We start from the raw sequence: 20,208 nt of genomic DNA, 5'->3' as shown, positions 1-20,208 counted from the left end.
AAAAAAAATAAAAAATTTAAAAAAAATCCTGGTCTGTGGCAGCCTACATGTTAGGGAGCTCCGGCAAGAAATTCTAGCCACTTTCATTAGGTCATTATGATAATGAAATGTACAATTGTTCATGAACGATATGGACAAATAGCAGTGTTTCTTCATATTATTATTGCAGTAGCAGTACTTGTATGTCCTGTAAATTTACTTTGGGGTGGGATGGGGTGGTGAGGTTCGATGATGATGATGACGAGAAGGAAGCGTCGGGAGCGGGTGAGAAAGACGTGTCTTGATTGGCTGTGAGGCACTGGTCTTCTCATTGTATCAAGTCACAGAAATTTATCGAGGGTTGCCAAAATACAAACCTTCAAAATTAAAGCACTTTGAATCACAGCCAATCGTGATCGCTCTATTCACCTTGTTCAAGAGGTTTTCGACAATATTTTGAGCGACAAATTATATTTTGTACAACTAATTTTCTTTAAAATTATTGGGTAAAACCACAAATATAAGCATATCGGGAGTTAAAGGCTCTTTGTCTAACCGGAAACAGATTTACCGTTAAATCAAGCTTTACTTTGGTCCAGAGAAAGAGGAAAGGATGTGACTCCCGTCTCTCGTGTTTGTCATCAGCCCTTCATCTTTAACCCGTTTATCAGATTGTTTCCTCTTGCTCACCTCGAAATGAAACTCGATGGAAAGTAGTCCGTGGGTACCCGTCCGAATTCCACATTCGCTTCTGGAGAATGATCCGCCGTCAGGTTGTTTTATCCCAGGTAGGTCGACCGTCACCATTGTTGCTGTGTAACGTTAGATGATGCATCCTGTAACATCAGCAGCGGCCCACAACAGCGTTCGTAGCTCGCATGTGACATCCTCTTCTACTAGTAGAGGAAATGACACGTCGAACGACTTTCAGAACACTGCACGACAAACTAAATGTATCGATTATAGGATGGAATTCATAAAGATTTTTTCGTTTTGAGCCAATAGAGGGCTAATCACGCCTGGGCTTTTTGCACCACTATCAATACATAACCCAAGATTAATTCAGTATGTCCTTAGATTTAAACCAATATGAATTTATTATTCAAGAAATGGGGGGAAATTTAAAGGGCTTAATTTTTTTTTAAAAGCACACCATTTATATTTTAAATCACATTTACATCAATTCATGATAGCTCTTCAAGCATATTATCGCTATAGTCAATGATAATGTCATTTTCAGATGAGTTTTTTTCTTTGATATGGGAAAATTTTAAGGCTTACCTTAGGTTTACGCACGGTCAGATCATCAGTCAAGTAGTATTTTTTTTTGTTTTTGTTTCATTAGTGTTTTGTTTTATTTTAGATAGCTAACAGGGTTGTGTTGTATTTTGAAACAATTTTGAAAAATACATGTACTTTCTTTTAAAATCCCTCTTATAAGAAACATTTATCTACAAACTCATACATACATTTTAAACTATTTGTTAATTTTCTTCAAAGAAAAAGAGAAAAATATTTGTTTTGGAGGCGCTCAAGAACTATTTAAATAATATTAAGAAATCACTTTTACGACTTCCCCAATGAGTACATTTTGTTTCACCAGTGATTTTTTTCTCTGTTTTGTGCATTTATTTATAAAAACTCTGTGTACTGTATTTGTGTAATGAACTGTAGTCAAATGATCTTAAAAATATCTACATAAATGATTCCAAAAAAAATTATACGAATAACTATGGACTAATACAACATTGTACCGTGTTGTTAAACATTCACCAAATATGCACAAGTAGAACAACAAACAGACACAAAACGTATGTGAATTACAAGAATGAGAAATTTTCCAAACTAAACAAGTCATATTTATTCAGAAATAGACAGTGATTGGTTCTTGATAAGGAACCAAGTATTTTGACTGACTACGTAACATTTCAAAAGACTACTGTAAAATGAGGTTTTCCCCATCCTTTGTCTGGGGATTCTGCTAAAAAAAATGTTTTAATCCTCTTAAATATTAGAGCAAGACATGACCTCTAAACACCCAGTATTCTTTTGTTTAAAAATGTAGTTGTTGTCATGCAAACTGATTTGTAAACACATTTTTCTGCCAAATTGTTTGTCGTTGCTTATATAGTACCAGTCATTCACCATTAAATCAAAATTTGTCAAATCTGTGATTTTGTTATCATAATAGTAGAAACCATGAGCACACAACAAATGAGTAAAGTAGTAAAGAGGAAAACTTCCACTGTTAGGCTTAGGATTTTTCCCACTATTTGGAATTGTGGTGCATGGCACTCAGGCCTATCCCTTGTGAATAGCATTTCTATGGGAAATTGTACTGCTGTCCCACAACCAACTATTCCGTCTTAAATGAGCATAAGAGAGACATGATTTATTATGAAAGTTATGCACTGACTGATTGTAACAAAGAGTCATTACTGCCCAAGACAGCTTCAGTCAGACATCTTCCCCTCTTTTATTACATTCTCATGTGACTCACAACCACAAAGCTTCTCATCTGTCAGTTCACATTTGCATTGCCAGTTATTGAACATCAGTCTCTGGAAATGGTGCTAATGTACTGAACCCCCGATTATCCTGGGTATGCACTCCAGTTACAGAATGATATTCAATGTAAAGAGATCCTATAATTAGGGATGACCCGATCGTACCGTATTGGCCCGAATATAAGTTTTTTGCATTGAAATAAGACTGAAAAAGTGGGGGTCGTCTTATATTAGCGGTCTAGGCGTTATACCCATTCACGACGCTAGATGGTGCCAGATATCATTGAGGCAATGTTCTGTCTGACATGTCTCAGCTACTCTCAAGTTTAAACAGTTTGCATTATTTTATTGCAATTTTTTTCCTTATTTAGATTTGTTTCAAGACTACATTTACTTCACTTTGATGGTTAATGCAGTTATTGCAATTTTGTTGTTTTATCACAATAGATTGGTGTATTTACATTTCAAAAACCAGAAGCCATTCATTTACGAATGTGATTGCACTTTAGTTTACATATTTAAAAGTTCAGATATTAAGATTTGAATGAGGCAAAATAACATGGTTTTTCTCTCAAATATATTGTTATAATCATTTGTTTCAGATGTACTGTAATTATTTTCTGTATAAAAAATAATTTGGTGTTCAAAAAGTCTTTTGTCAAACTTGAGTCTTGAAAACGAGGGTGTCGTCTTATATTCAGGGCCGTCTTATATTCGGGCCAACACAGTATATTTTTGCACCCGAGTCCGATACTGAAAAAAAATGGGGGTTTTTTGTTTTGTTTTTTTTAAACAAAAGTTTTAAACATGTAACTGTCCCACTGTGCCCCCTTCATAATGTGAATTATTTTAAAACAATAATAACACAGAAAAGTGCTTGTCTTTCTTCTTTGAGTGACTACTCTCAAATCCGCTCACACTGTTGAGAACAGCCTCTAACTTACAAAATGAGTTGCCACAGCACACTACCGCTAGTGTGTAACAAGCTAAACTATGATTGACAGATTTGGGCCTTTGATCATAGAGCTACCAAGCTTCTCTGGCAAGCTCAAAGCTACAAACCTGTCAATCATCGTTAACTTTATCTAGCAGACTCCAGTCCACTGCCAACCAAGAAAGCAGCAGGAGTGAGAGTAACCCTTGTAAAGGCTAAATTATACCGGACACGTCTTCGGTACGAATCTGCCAGTCTACGTGTTGACTGCATGTTCCGCAGTACGTCAAATATAGGACAAAACATACCGGCTGCGCAGAACTGTGGTCCGACAGCTCCATGCCGTCATGAGCTCTCGCATGACAGAGCGTGATAATGTGGCATTAAAAACAAGGACAAACACACGTCTGAACTCTGAGTCTGTACTCAACAGAGAAGCAGAGAGATAGGTGGACTTGATTTGACTGAACATTTTTTCCCAATTTTTTTTTTTTTTTTTTGCTTTTACCATTGGTTTGTGACACTATTTAATTATTGTTTTAAATTACATTACTTGCATAAAACCGTCCATCCTCATAGCTTCTGCTATGACGTTCCATGCAGCTTCCTTTGTAATGTTGTCCTGATAAAAAGGATCTGATGCATCATAAATCACTTTGGCTACGTTCATACTACAGGTCTTAATGCACGAATCCGATTTTTTTCGTGTTTTTCCGACTCGAGTGAGGCATTAACTTGACGGTCTGAACGTGACAAGTCGCATAGAACGGGACCATTTCAAATCCGATTTGGGTCACTTTCGTATGTGGTCTAAATCCGATCTGGGCCACATTTTTCCAGACTGTCGCGGCGGTCTGTACTGTCCAGTCCCGCAAATCGGATTTAATGCAGCAATTACGTCATCAAATAGCGAGAGAGTCGTTACCGTAGCGATGCAGCTGTGCGTTATTAGCGCCTAGCTTTCAGTGAACACGGCTTTTGGGGAAGGCCTGGGCTTTACAACAGTCATAAAAAATTAAAAATGGGTTGAGGATAAGCCTGAGAATGCTCAGTTTTCTCTGTTCCAAGTGAGCAATATTTCAACATTGCCTACACGGCCGAGAGTCGGGGCAAACGTGTGTGTGACGTGCACGGACAGTGCGTGCATGCTATCGATCCATATAAACTTTGAATATAAGCCTAAACGGGGATTATTTATGTCTGTTATTTGTGTCCTCCTTTTGAAAAGCAAAATATGATATCCCTGGAATGATGGATGACGTGTGTCATTTGTTTTTATGCTTCTGCGCATGCGGGTCTTCTTGGTCAGCGCGTGTCGGACTGCGAATTAGTGCGCATGCGTAATACTTGAACGGTCTCAATGGACAAAGGCAGTCTGAACGGGCACGCCAAAAAAACGGATATGACAAAAAATCGGATTCGTGCATTAAGACCTGTAGTATGAACGTAGCCTTTGTGACTTTCCACCACCATGATGAATCCATGTTCGCTGGTGTTTAAACCATGAATAAGCACCTGGCCTGTTGAGTCCAGGCCTGGCTCCACCCATTTTGACAGATGCGTCTCTGTCAAAAATACAAAATACCCCAAACCATCCGGCGGGCTCTAGCACGTCAGAGATTGTCGGCAGTCAATTCGTATTTGAACAATAGGACAGAATAGAAACAGATTGGCTCCGGCGCTATATCTTGCCGGACCCGGACTGCAAACGCATCCGGTATAATTTGGCCTTAATACAACAGGAATGTCATCGTCGCTAATGCGTCAACGCACCTCTTATGCTCGCCCTCATTTTCCACAGGATGTGTTTTAAGAGCAGAGCGTCTGTGGAGCGGCTCGATCAATTCACGCGAGGATTGCAAGAACGCGTGAGAGTAGCGGGTATTTAAAGATACAACAACCATTTTCCTTTCAGACCCCACGTGTTGGTCAATATTAAGAGAAAAACAATTGTAATGACAAAGATTTTAACATGTATATTACAAATGAAATGCCTCAATGAATCTTTATTCTTATAAAGGTTTTAAAAAGCTTTATTGAGGAATTTTCTCAAGTAAAAACACCACGTAGAAATTGTTCAAATTAATTGCATGTTTTTTTTTTTTTTAATTGACATTATTTTTACATGAGTGACTTCCGGTCTGCCCGATCCTACCTAGTTCAATTACCGCAGAGGGTTGCGTCTCGGGGCAAGTAATAAACTGCTGTTCTGTAACAAATAATACTTATGTCACACTGCTGTTGCCATAGTTATGCGGTATTACAGTAAAAAGAAACCTAAGTGATGAGTCGTGTGCACATGTTATGGGAAGCACACTGAATAAAGAAGTGTGGCTCCACTCAAGTCTCGGCCATAAATATACTTAAATTGAGAAAGTACATAACAAAAAGTAGCAACGAGGACGTCTGGACCTACGTCAGCTCGTAGGTGCTGTTTTTGGAGTTGCTGCGGGTGGTGGTGCTCCAGGTGATAGACATTAAGAAGTGTTTTCCCACTCAAGTCTCAACCTTAAATGTACTTAAATTGAGGAAGTACATACCATGTTCGTTTCGGGAACCCCTTTTGAGACGGGTCTGAAACGCAACCGCTCTGCAACTGGTGTGCACTCGCTGCGACTTTAACAGCCGCGTTTCACTGCGTTGACACGGCAGCAACGCTAACGCGTCTTAGACATGCCTGATGTATTCCAGCCTTAAGAGGCTGTACGAGCATAAAGCGGAAAAACATAAATACATTTTTTAAATTAAACACCTGATCCTTTTCACAGGATTCTGATCCTCTGAAAAATGGCGCAATTGGCCCGATTTTCTGATCACGGATCACTCTCGCTTGACAACTTTCCCAGTATTTCTGTAGAGCTCCTCAGTTCCTTTTTTTTTTGTTTTGCTGCTACGGTGTGTTACATCATTATCATCAATGAAGATTAGTGAGCCATCCCGGTAGAAGCCATGCAAGACAAAGTCATGACACTTCCTCGACTGTGGTGGATCATGAGCAGATCCTTTCTTTCAACAAGCTTTAGGCTTCACATCACTCTGCTAAAGGTTAATCTCGGTCATTCATCAGTTCATTAATCTATGTTTCACTGTTTATTATACCTGTCATCTTGCAGTGCCTTTTCAGAAAAGACCAGATCTGTTTTATTCTGTGCTTCCATTTCAATGCTTTCCCTTGATCAGTGACAATTATGTTAAAGATGAACATTCTAAATGTTCAAAATGTAATTAGAACTACTCAGAAAAATGTTAACGACTTGGTTTATAGGCAGACGTATCTTTTAAATATTTCCTTCTCCAAATCACTTATCCTCTTAGCCAGAAGTGAAAAGATAAGTATATTCTAAGAATAAGACCAATGGAGCACATTGTACTTTATATGGAACCACAGTTATTTCATGAACACATCCAACTAGGTCTTCAAGTTTCATTTCCGACTGCAGGCTATTTGCTTTTATGTCTTGACAAAAGTCAGCTTTCAACCAAGAAAGGGACATTTTTCAGCTGTGCACCGAGGGGCAGAACAAATGGAACGGAGTACCACTGAAGTATGGCTCACTGTCGTCCATTAGTCTGGCCTTTCATAGATGTTTACAAACGAGTAACTTGTGCAATGGGACCGACACGATTGACAGCATTTATTCTGTGATGCTACTCTATTAACAATTTGTTCTTTGGTCATGATAATCAGCCAATCTAATTGTATTAAACATATTAAAGCCCATACCCATTTTCATTTGAAATGGAGCCACCAAAGTGTTTAGATTCCATATTAACAGTATTGGTTCGCTGATAACCTCAGTTACTCATCCTTACAGTATGTTGAACAATGAGTCAAACAAAGGCTACCTTTGGAGATAATAATTGAGCTATAGTAGAAGATAATTTCATTTCCTTCAGGCTTTCCTGTCTCCTATACTGCCTCCTCTGCATGTGTGCTCAATGAATAATTATGTCAACTTGAAGGCAATTATACTAGTTCGTCTCGGGAATTTAAGAACAAGGAAGGACAACTGAATATTTCCCAGGAGAATGCTACATGTGTGTTAGTGTAACTAGCTGTGTCACCCTTATAATGTGATACTAAAAGACTAATGAGGAGTACGGGGATTTGAACCTGATTTTTATCAGCGAGTCCTTTATTTATCATTATGCGTACATGTTGCAATTTGCATACATTACTGCGATTTGCTAATTGATTGCATGCAGTTAAGGCACACGATTATGGAATGCATAATGAAGCAGCTCTTCTCTTTTGAGATGTTCAAGTCAAGAGTCTACCAATAAGGTTCAATAACATCACGCATTACAGCCTACAGCAAATACCATTCAAATATAAGAACAAGAAATCATAAAATTGAGACTTTAAATTTATTCACACCATGTCAACATTGTAAAACAACGTATACAGTGGTACCTCTACTTGCGAATGTCTCTACATACAGAATTTTCAGGTTAAGAAATGCTTTAACAGAAAACATTGCCTCTTGGTACAAAAAAAAAAAAAAAATCAGGGTACGAAAAGCAAAAAGTATGGCAGTATGACAGTATGGCAAGTACTCACAGCTCCCAGATTTTACTGAACATAACATACTTATAGCTGCTCTGCCATTGACTATTGCTTAGCATTCCTAGCATCCAATTGGTTGAGAGGAACTTCTACTGTATGTGTATGTTTGTATCCCAACATCCTCTTCATTCGCCTCTCGTGTTCTTACATCTTTACATGCGTAAGTCTGTCGCGATATTCAACAAGTCCATTTATCGCATGGTACAGTGCCCTCCATAATTATTGGCACCCCTGAAAAAGATGTGTTTTTTAGCTTCTATTTTTTTTTTTAATTCAAATAATATGGGACCGTAATGGAAAAAAAGAGAAAAATCCAACCTTCAATACAAGTGCATTCATTCAGTGGGGAAAAAATCCCACATTAAGAAAAAAATATTTGACATCAAATAATGTGTGGCACAATTATTAGCACCCCTGGTGTTAATACTTTGTACAACCCCCTTTTACCAACAAAACAAGGTCTAGGGACTGAGATGGCCATGGGAGGAGCTTGATTTTGTGTCTGGTGAACCATTTCTGTGTAGATTTGGCCATATTTTTAGGGTCATTGTCTTGCTGAAAGACCCAGTGATGACCCATCTTCAGCTTTCGGGCAGAGGGCAACAGATTTTGATTTAAAATGTCCTGGTATTTCAAAGCATTCATGATGCCATGCACCCTAACAAGGTTCCCAGGGCCTTTGGAAGCGAAACAGCCCCACAGCATCACTGACCCACCCCCATACTTCACAGTGGGTATGAGGTGCTTTTCAGCGTGCACATCTTTCGTGGCACGCCAGACCCACTTAGAGTGTTTCTTGCCAAAAAGCTCAATCTTGGTCTCATCTGACCAAAGAACACGGTCCCAGTTGAAGCCTGGGACCGTATGTATTTTTGTGTGAGGTCCCATATTATTTGGAAAAAATATATATATATATATTAGAAGCTAAAAAAGAACATCTTTTTCAGGGGTGCCAATAATTATGGAGGGCACTGTATATTAAAATGAGGGCGGTAACTTTCGCGGCTTCGATTTATCGCCGCGTGCGTGTGCTGCGTCCACTCGGCACACATGCGTGTTGATTGTTGAGACTCTAGTTCAGTGCTTCTCAATTATTTTCTGTTACGCCCCCCCAAGCAAGACGTAAATGTTTCGCGCCCCCCCAAACTCTCTGCCGCCACTGTAAATAGTATTATTTGTCTATAAAATTACTATTATAAATACGCATCTGCCTAACATTGTGTCCTTTTTTTCTAATAAAGAAAAAAAGTAACAGATCAACTTATAATAAAGTATGACTTTATTAACATTGTTTTGTTTGTAACAGAGAAGACTTAACGTGCATCAATTTGCCTGAATTAAAAAAAAAGTCACAAACTGTAAAAATACACTCAAGGTACATTTTTGACCATTTGATACAGAAAAATAAAATGTAATAAAATCCGTAAATAATAACAAATTCAAATTGATTAGAAAAATGTACTCATGAGGACAATATGCCAAAAAATTTGACCGAAAAAACAAAAATGAATAAAGGAAAAAAAGAGTGTCCTTGGACAGAAGGACAGTTTTTATTTTTGGTGCTCACACTCAGTATTACCTCCTTTGCAATGGTGTGGAGTCATTTTGCAATGAGCATGCTAACAATGCTCACTGGTTTACTGATATAACACTGACAAAGCAGGACTATTGTTGGCAATATTCGGCACGTTTTCGCTAAAAAACAATCAAGCGGCTTATCAATGAGATTGGGGTCGAATGTCTTTAAGTGGCGTCTTAATTGATTTGGCTTCTGGCAGTCCGCTATTATTATTTTCAGACACAGTAAACAGTAGTCTTTCCTCATCACCCCACTGTGCTAAAAGTCAAAGCTAAAAGGCAAACGGCACGAAAAAAGCATTCTCGGCGGCCGAGGTAGAACCGGAAGTGAGGGCGGTCGTCGTGACGATCCCAAGACAAAAATGGCACTTCTCGGGCGGCGACGTGAGAACCGGACAAGACAGTGGGTCGCTGCGTGAGTGAGTCCGGTCGGAAAACGGCTTTCGAAAACGGCGGCGGCGCACTGCTCTTCGTATCTGTTTTCTGTGTGCTGACTCTGAGTGCTCTTCCTTAGTTCAAAAATACTGCACGCACTCTGAAAATGAGAGCGCCACTGCCACCCACTGAGTGGATGTGCAAGTACACTTTATTCCAGTCCGGCAAAAAAAAAAAAAAAAAAAAAAAAAGCATGTTCTCCGAGGACACATGCACCCCACTATTTGAGAAGTACTGCTCTAGTTCCTTTCACAGATGTTTATTGGTCATCAACACACCGTAGAATTAAAGTTGAGACATACAAAATAAGGAAACACAGTTGTGCTGCAACGATTAATCGATTAACTGGAGTCATTCGATGAGAAAAAAAGATTCAAATTAAATTTTGCTGCTTAGAGTGTTCGTTTAATTGAAGTTGTGTTGTAATGGTTTGTTTTGAAGTGTTTGCATTTAGCTTTATTGATTTTGGGTGGATACACTGCCTTCTAGTGGCACCAATGAAATCATAATTCATTTCACATGGCTGAATTCAGCTGCTCCCTGTTAAGGCTTACATAAGCTAAGTTTTTGTTTGAGCTTAAGTTTTTTTAATGCCTTCGTAATTTTGTTTAAAGGTATATTTAGCCATATTTTGTGGGAATATGTGTTTGAACCGTTTGTTAACCTTTTGTGTTTGTTAAGAGCATTGTTAAAAAAAAAGAAAGAAAAAAAGAAAAAGTTAGCATTTTATAGCATTTTAGCTAGTGGACATTTGCTATGTAAGTTAGCCAATTGTTTTTTTTTGTTGTTGTTGTACTTAGATCATCACTTAGTTATTTTTTTTATTCCGTTGGCTAAGGTATTTTCATTTTTTATGTTCTTTATCCAATTACTAGATTATTCAAACTAATTCATCGATTAATCGATTACTAAAATAATCGATAGCTGCATCCCTTAAGCACATCCACATTAAACATTGTAAAATGTTTGCATTGCTACATTGAGTCTAATGGAAAAAAGACATTGGCTTTTTCTCTTCTCCAAAACGCAAAATTGTGATTAAAAGGTGACACTTTAAACATGAAAAATTATTGAAAAAAAGACTAAAAAAACCAGAAAAATCTATTACGGCCACCACATGCATGACGAAAAGAGAAGTGCACTTTTTTTTTTTTTTTTTTACGGAGTGTAAAGCTTATGGTTACCTTAGCAAACTTGCTTGCACATTTCAAAATAAAAGCATGTCATGTTAATGAAAATAAAAATTTACTCCCACAAAAAAGTTAATCTTACATACTTCAGATTCCACACTAAGAATAGCTTTAAAATTAACCCCCATATGAAAAATCTGCCTGATAATGAATAATTTAGCTTCAAATGTACTAACATGCACACTTTGCAGGACAAGATGACAGTCATTTTGGATCAAATCAACACTTTTGATGAAATTCAATTGGCAGAGAGCAAAAATGGCGTTGATTTTCTCACCTATTTCACATTGTGCAATTAGCTAGACTCGTTATGCATTTTGTGTGTGTTTATTTAATATTCACTTTAATGTAGTTTGTGTTTTATTCGAGAATAACAATTTATTGCATTTGAATGGGTGATTTATTAGGATGTATTGTCGCTACATTGCTGCGATTGGCTGGCAACCAGTTCAGGGTGTCCCCTGCCTACTGCCCGTAGTTAGCTGGGATAGGCTCCAGCACCTCCGCGACCCTCGTGAGGAAAAGCGGCATGGAAAATGAATGATTGAATGAATGAATATCGCTACATTAGTGGTTGAATTGGTTTAAAAAATTGACAATGATATATCGCAATATTTTATGAGACAATATATCGCTTACTAAAATTTGTTATCACGACAGGCCTAAACATGACTATATTAACTTTTATTCTTTACTCTATTCTTGTTTTTTTTACATTATGCACAACTCTGATTTTATGTTGATTGTGCAACAATCTAATTGTAACATGTACCCTAATTTTCGCACTATAAGGCGCACCTGACTGTAAGCCGCAGCCCACCAAATTTGGCACGAGAACGGCATTTGTTCGTAGATAAGACTATAAGCAGCAGCTTTCCTCACTCTATCATGGGATATTTACACCAAAAGATATTAACCGTTACAACCTTATTTGACAACGGCATCATACGACCGACTGTCATAAGACCAAAGGAACCATCATTAAACTTTGAACCAATTAGTGCAAAGCTTTATTGCTTCAAGAAGCTTCATTTGGCCATCACTGCTCCCTTGGGGGAGACAGTCAACCTCTGCTGCCACCTGCTGTTGACATCCAACATGCCTCTTAGCATGCATTGCAGAGCTACAGATGTAAATATCAATCAAAAATCATGTTCTGTGCTAAATATTTCTTCAGTTACTGTTCCAATTGTTTCATCAATTGCTCGTTATGGTATTTGCTGACACTTTATTTGACAGTGGTGCCAAGACTGTCATTACACAATTATAATTATGACATGTCTCTGTCCTGAGCATTCATGAATGCTTATAACAGATGTCATTAAGTGTTATCCGGCAAATGATCTCACTTTTGAATGGATGCAAAAGATCCAAGATGGACAAAAATTGAATTAGTGACATAATTTGCCAAATGACACTTAATGACATAAGCATTCAGTAATGTCCATGATAGTGTCATGTCATAATTTTGATGATCTTATGACAGTCTTATGACACCGGTATCAAAAAAAGTGTTACCTAAAAAAAAAAATCAACAAATAAGCCGCACTGGACTATCAGCCACAGGTATCAAAATGAAGGAAAAAAGTAGCGGCTTATAGTCCGAAAATTACGGTATTTGTTCCATGTTTTGATGAATTTTTATGCAGTATAAAAGATTTATGTCTGAATTTTGGGGGGCTTGGAACAGGTTTGGGCATTTACATGGTAAACACTTCTCTACTTACAGAATTTTCAAGTTACGAAACTACTTACAGAACCAATTTTGTAAGTAGCGGTACCAATGTACTTTTATTTCAATACTTGGTTGGTCCTTCATGTAAAATGGATTGGTTTTCACACAAAACCTAAGTGTTGTACCTTACTTAATTTTAAATAAAATCACCATTTTAATAGGCTTAAATTGCAACCTAATTTTCGTGTCTAAAGCAGTCTGACTTCCTTCAATGCAATTAAATGTGTGTTGTATATCCTGAGCTCAAAACATTACAGTCATTATCCAGGGTTGTTGGCAGACTGAGTTGTAAATCAGAATAATCGCAAGTGGCTCGTGATGTTAAAGTCCATCAAGGTGTGTGGTACTGTCTGCGCCTTTGATTTGATTGACACTTCGGATAAGATAAATCCCAAAGACATATCATCCAGTCCTCAAAAATAGTGTTTTTTTTTTTTTTTTTTTTTTTTTATTGTCAGACTTATGCATCAAATATCATTATCTAGACTGTATTTTTAATGTGGCTTGCCAAGTTATTTATTTATTTAAATGGCAGAGAACTATATTGTATACAGTACATATGCCATTAAAATTATGCAATGAAGCACCTAAATTGATCACAATTTTCTCCCAAGTCATGCATGAGGAAGCTTTGTGTAGTGTTTTATGACATGACAGAGGATTTCATCAGTAATGCAATTAACTGTATGAAAATCATATCAACTCAAAGGGCAAACTGTCACTTATACATTTCAACAGCAGAAGCATGTACAAAAATTTCAGCTCTATCAAAGACTATCTGCAACAATTTACACACCCCTTCAGCATAATTGCTATCACAGAAACGTGGTTTAATATTGATAAAGGTATTGATTTTCTTATGGATGATTATGAATTAAAATACATAAATAGAGAAAAGAAAACTGGTGGTGGAGTTGCCCTATATATACATAAATCAATTAAATGTATGGTATTAACAGATATGTCAAGAACACTGGATGGGTGCATGGAATGTTTGACAATAGAGATCTACAATGAAAAAAAGAAAAATATAATTGTCAGCTGTATCTATCGATCACCAGGTTCATGTATTGGATCCTTCACTGAATGGATGGGCCAATTGTTTTCCACTATTAAGCAAAAAACATTATTCATCTGTGGAGATTTTAATATTGATTTATTAAATCCAAGCAAACTGGCAGCAATAGACGATTTTTTGGATACAATGTATAGTATGTCTCTTTACCCAACAATAACTAAACCAAGTAGGATTACATCACACAGTGCTACAATTATCGACAATATCTTTACTAACAACTTGGGAAATCAGATAGTCAGTGGCTTGCTCATATGTGATATTACAGATCATTTACCGGTTTTTACCTTATTTGATTGTGATATCTGGAAAAGTAAGGATAGTGAAGTGGTATATCAACGGAAAAGAAGCGAAGAAAATATTAACGCATTCAATAACAGTTTGATGGTCCAGGATTGGACTACTGTATTTAGGGAATCAAATGTGGACAGTGCATATGATAAGTTCCTAGAGAAATTTACTTCTCTTTATAATACGCACTGTCCTGTTGAAGGAAGCAGTACAAAGAAAAGGGAATTCAAATGCCCTTGGTTGACAAAAGGAATAATCAACGCCTGCAAAAAGAAAAATTATTTATACAAGTTGTTTATCAAGTTAAAAACCAAAGAAGCTGAACTGAAATATAAGATTTATAAGAACAAATTAACAGCTATAATAAGAACTAGTAAAAAGCTATACTACAACAAACAATTATATGAAAATAAAAATAATATAAAAGGCACATGGAACATATTGAACAAATTAATCAAACAAGGATCTACCAAGGCAACATATCCTGACCATTTCATTGAAAAGAATGGTATAAATTATGATATGAAAAAAGTTGTTAACAGCTTTAATAGTTTCTTTGTAAAAATCGGTTCAGAATTGGCTGCAGGTATTCCGGACCAGGACCCCGACCACTATTATAAAAGAATTAAACGGAATCAGAATTCAATCTTTCTCTATGCCACCAGTGAGCAGGAGGTGATAAATACTGCATTGAAGTGCAAGAGCAAGCTGTCCACCGACTGTCACGATATTGACATGTTTATTGTTAAAAAAGTTATACATAGTATAGCAACGCCCCTCACTTATATTTGTAATTTATCATTTCAATCGGGTCAATTTCCAAACAAAATGAAAATTGCTAAAGTAATTCCAATACACAAAAATGACAGTAAACACAGTTACACAAATTATAGACCGATATCACTATTACCGCAATTTTCTAAAATCTTGGAAAAACTATTTACCTGCCGATTTAATAATTTTCTTGATAAACATAACATAATTAACCAGGGCCAGTATGGATTTAGAACAAAAACAACCACCTCAATGGCAATTACAGATGCAGTAGAAGAAATCACAAATGCATTGGATGAAAAAAAAACATGCAGTTGGAATTTTTATTGATCTAAAGAAAGCTTTTGACACAATTGATCACACAATTTTACTCAAGAAACTACATCTGTATGGTATCAGGGGGGTTGCTGGGGAGTGGTTGAGAAGTTATTTAACAGGAAGGGTACAATATGTGAAAATGGGGAAATGGTCATCAGAACATCTCAGTATCTCTCATGGGGTCCCTCAGGGGTCTGTTTTGGGACCAAAATTATTTAATATTTATATCAACGATATATATACTGTATCTCAGTTATTGAAATTTATACTTTTTGCAGATGACACAAACATATTCTATAGTAGTGAAAACCAAAATGAATTGGTAACTACCGTTAATGAGGAATTAAGTAAATTAAAGAGGTGGATGGATATAAATAGATTATCACTTAACTTAAATAAGACAAAGGTAATGATATTTAGTAACCTAAAATATAACGCAGAACTACAAATAAAGATTGATGGGGTCCCAATTGGGAATGTAAATGAATTCAAATTTCTAGGAGTTATTGTAGATAGTAAATTATCATGGAAACCCCACATCAGACACATCAAAACCAAGATCTCCAAAAGCCTGTCACTAATAAACAAAGTGAAATCATACCTTGATGACAGTGCACTCCGCACTTTGTACTGTTCTCTAGTGCTCCCATATTTCACATATTGTATTGAAGTGTGGGGAAACACTTACAAATCTACCATCAATCCATTAGTCACATTGCAGAAACGTGCGGTACGAATCATACATAAGGTTGGATTTCTCGATCACACCCACCGTTTATTTGCTCTCTCAAAACTATTAAAAATCAAAGATCTTGTAAACTATCATACAGCTATAATGCTATTTAAAGCAAAAAATGAATTACTGCCCCAAAATTTACAAAACCTATTTAAGGTTCGTGAGAATATCCATAGTCTGCGAGGCTCTGGAGAGTTTATGTTGCCAAGATTTCGAACCACTTGCAAACGTTTTCGTGTGTCTGTATGTGGAGTGAAACTCTGGAACAATTTAGACAATCATTTCAAGCAGTGTCAGAATATGCAAAAATTTAAATCGCTGTATAAAAATATGGTCTGGTCACAATATAATGACATTTGCTGACAATGTGTGTTGCTGTTTATGTCAGTTGGTGTAAATATTGAAATTTTTGGGAATGAGCCAACATTAGTTGGTTGTCTGTTGGTTTAGTTGTTTTTGTCTGTTTTTCCTTTTTTCTTCTTTTCATTGTGTGGACATGAGTATCCCACAAGTAAGGATGCTGGACAATGAGATCAGGGGTGGGACAAAATAAGTTTTTTTCTTCTTCCCACTCCCTTTCGAGTACAATTATTTTTGTTGAATTATATTGTATGTTTTTTGTTTCTTTTGTGTGTGCATGCTCGAAATAAAAAAGTTTCATCATCATCATCATCATCAACTGATTGTGTAAAGTGGTTTGTATGATTGTATTGTTTGTTGTGACATGGTTGATGGTCTAAATAAACACATGAGAACCAATATTTTATGCCACAACTGAGACCCAACACAAGAAATGTACCAACAATAAATGGAGGACAATGCATAATAAATTCTTTAAACAATTGTAGTTTGCCTCTATATCTAAATTATTCATCTTATTTCTATATGTATGAGACATTTTGCACATTCTACACTTTCTAGAACAGCTAAGGGATGATCCTTTTATGTCCTAGATTGACACTGCCCCCGGACAGAACACAAACTCCATATTTTTATGGTAATATAAGTTTGGTGTGCAACATGATAAGCCTTGACACCAACCTCACCAAATACTACTGGAAAATACAACCCCTAGCAAAAAGTATGGAATCACCAGTCTTGGACAAGCACTCACTCAGATATTTTATCATGTAGAACAAACTCAGATAAAAAGCTTGAAGAAATAATTAATTAGTTGAAAAGGGAAACTCTTTAGCATTCGGAAACAATAAAAGAAATGAATAAAAAACATTGTAGTGGTCAGTAAATGTTAATTTTATAGAGTAAGTGCAAGGAAATATACATGGAATCACTCCATTCTGAGGAAAAATATGGAATCATGAGAAACAAACAAAGAAATACCAATCAAAACACATTTCTAACCCAGAAGCCTTCACCTCTCTTCTCTGCCTGGGTATCCGCCCTGTGCTCCGGCGCGGGTCGCTAGCTGGACGCCTTTGTGTCGGCTGGGTGTCACCTGCTCCGGCGGGGGGCCCTGCCCTGCCCTGGGCCTGGTGGGCCGTTCGGGGTCCCGCGATTTGCTGTGCCGGCTGTGGGGCTGCGGCTGTGGCTCGTGGACTGAGGGGGCAGGCAGGGGTGGGTGTGGGCATGGGGGTTGGTGATGCGTCTCCTCTCCCCATCCCTGAAGGCCGGTTGATGGGGGCGTGGGCAACCCGGGGAACCACCCTGGATCCCTGGTGGGTGACGATGGCCCCTTTGCTGGGCTGCAGTAGGAGGGAGGAGTTTCGCTGGCTCCCCCTCCTCACCCCTCTCCTCCCCCTGGGTCGGCTGGGGGGGCCGTGGCCCTGGGGTGGCGCCCGCGCAGCATCTCCACTCATCTGCATGGCTATCACGTATTTGGTGGGATTCGGTGGCATGGCATGGCTGGATGTGAATGGGCGCGCTCTGGTGGAGGTCCTTGGTGCCGGGATTGGCGATGCTGCGGCATAGGGTGGGTTGCCAGCGGGCTCACACTCACAAGAGATTCACACGATTACTGGGTTCTAGATCACAAGGCTGATTTGTGTACACACCACCTCTCCCAATCACTTATCTCCCTGGTTAACAGGACCCCCCGCGTGGCATCAACCGGAAATACACCTAGCCAACGATAACATCAACATATTCATAGTTAGTGTAGACGTTCAATGTATTTCTTGTTGTTATATGTGTTTCTTGTCTTTCTCTCCTTTTCTCCTGTTCCCCCATAACCCCTTCCTGTTCGCTGCTTTGTCTTAATAAACGAGATCCGTTAAAAAAAGAAGAATTAAAAAAAGACAATACGATTTAATTGCCACCTTAACTGGCGAACGGAAGTCGGAAGAGCGGCTATATTGTCGAGCCAGTTCACCGACACAAATCAGGCTCTTTTTTTTTTTTTTTTTTTTTTTTTTTTTGGGGGGGGGGGGGGGGGGTTTCGTTTATTAGGAAAAAGCTGTGAGCAGGAAAGGATTATGAGGGGGCAGAAAGGAAAATAGAAGCGAGAGAGACAAGAGGAAAAGAACAAACAACAAGAAATACAATAAACACGTACAGTACCTATGAATATAGTGGTGCTATCGATAGCTAATTGTACTTCCCGTGGACACCATGTGGGAGACCTGATGACCGAGGAGAAAGAGGAGGGGTGGGAGTCAGAAAGAGATGTGGTTACGCGGGGAGGGGCGTACACAAATCAGCAATTTGAGATGTAGAACTCACTATTATGTGAATGACATATAAGTGTAGATATGTTGGTATCCTTTTCTGTGCTGCCTGATCGCTAATCCTGGCATCGACAAATTATCTACTTGAGTGTGTCTAACTGCACCCAGTCATGCGTGAATCCCATCAGACGTGTGATAGTCCTGCAGGCAAGTGGAAATGCTGCGAGGGGTCCACCCCAGGGTCACGGCACCTCCCCAGCCAGTCAGAGGGGGGTGAGCCAGCGCGGCCCATCCCTCCTCCCACAGCTCCTCCGGACCATCCGCACCCCCATGAAATGGCCTTCAAGGAAGGGTTGATATTCAGATGGGTTCGTATTTTTCTATTATTTCCTTCTTAATTTCAATTGTTAGTGTCACATTTTCCTTTTTTTCACCCCCTGCACTAACCTTCTTGGGACCCATGTTGATTTCTCTGACAAGAAAATCTGCCGTCCGTGGGAAAACAATGAAATCGCGACGCTGTCATAAATCGTCATATTTCGAGCATGTCGTCATATGTTGAGACAAATGACGAGTCAAATTTTATGTCAGATGTTAGTATGTCGAGGTACCATTGTATCTCTAAGTTGTAAGTACCCAGAAATGAATGCTAAAAATGTCTCTCCCTGCCTCGTATTCATATTTTATTGTCAAGGCCAAATGGGTTAAATGTACAGTACTGCCTCCCTGTTCTAATTCCTTTGGAGCCTTCTGTGTGGGTGTTTTCTTTGTTTCTGCAAAATCATTCATATTTTTATCTGATAAAGATGAAGTATGAAAGTATGAGTACATTGTTTCCCCTCTCTCATGATTGCATATAAAGTGCTGTTATTGATCTACATCTGCTGCATTCGCTCCCTGTGTTTTTGTGTTCAGTGATTTGTAACTGGGCGCCCCTCTCCTCCTCACACTTCCCTCAGGTTTTGGTCTGCTTTGGGTTGACTGGTCATTATGCTGATGCAGCTCTGTAGTATCAAGGTCAGTGTACCACAGCCCCTCCCACCACCTATACCACTCATGACCATCTACCTTTTTTCATTTGCGTGCTTACTGCTATCCAGTTAGGATTCAGCTAATACTCTGGTAAAAATAATATGCATACCTGTCAACCCGAGGCTGTTGTCAATCTTACGAATAGTAACGTATGCCCTTACAAATTGGTGACTAATCTTTCAACATTGTATATAGCGTGCAATATGAAACAAAAATAAAACTCAAATTTTAAAATAATATGAATTTATTCGTATTATTGTAACATATAACCTGGAGCAATCAAAGAACAATATCTACAGCTACATCATGATTACTAAAATTAAAAGTGACTTTTGTTATAATTGTATGTAGCACTTTTGGCAATTTCTATCATGTCTTGATGGCTGCACTTCATGCCACCTCAGCTCGCAATTCAGTTTGACTTGAAGGTAGT

The 20,208-nt window shown here is 38.1% G+C and overlaps 1 protein-coding gene across 3 annotated transcripts in view; it reads left to right on the top strand.

The window, feature by feature from the left end:
* Nucleotides 1-584: 584 nt before the first annotated feature.
* The window catches only part of LOC130908435 (E3 ubiquitin-protein ligase HECW1-like), a 110,796-nt gene continuing 91,172 nt past the window's right edge, over nt 585-20,208 (top strand). For 2 of the 3 annotated variants that reach the window (XM_057823852.1, XM_057823854.1), the window contains exon 1: nt 585-767. In XM_057823852.1, the coding sequence (XP_057679835.1) occupies nt 738-767 (30 nt within the window). In that variant the 5' untranslated portion in view covers nt 585-737. Of the gene's footprint in view, nt 768-19,702; nt 19,761-20,208 lie in introns of all 3 variants that reach the window. The other variant, XM_057823853.1, reaches the window with a different exon arrangement.

This window comes from Corythoichthys intestinalis, chromosome 20, assembly GCF_030265065.1.
Source record: "Corythoichthys intestinalis isolate RoL2023-P3 chromosome 20, ASM3026506v1, whole genome shotgun sequence".
Lineage (NCBI taxonomy): Eukaryota > Metazoa > Chordata > Actinopteri > Syngnathiformes > Syngnathidae > Corythoichthys > Corythoichthys intestinalis.
This window is presented reverse-complemented; position numbering and strand designations above follow the sequence as displayed.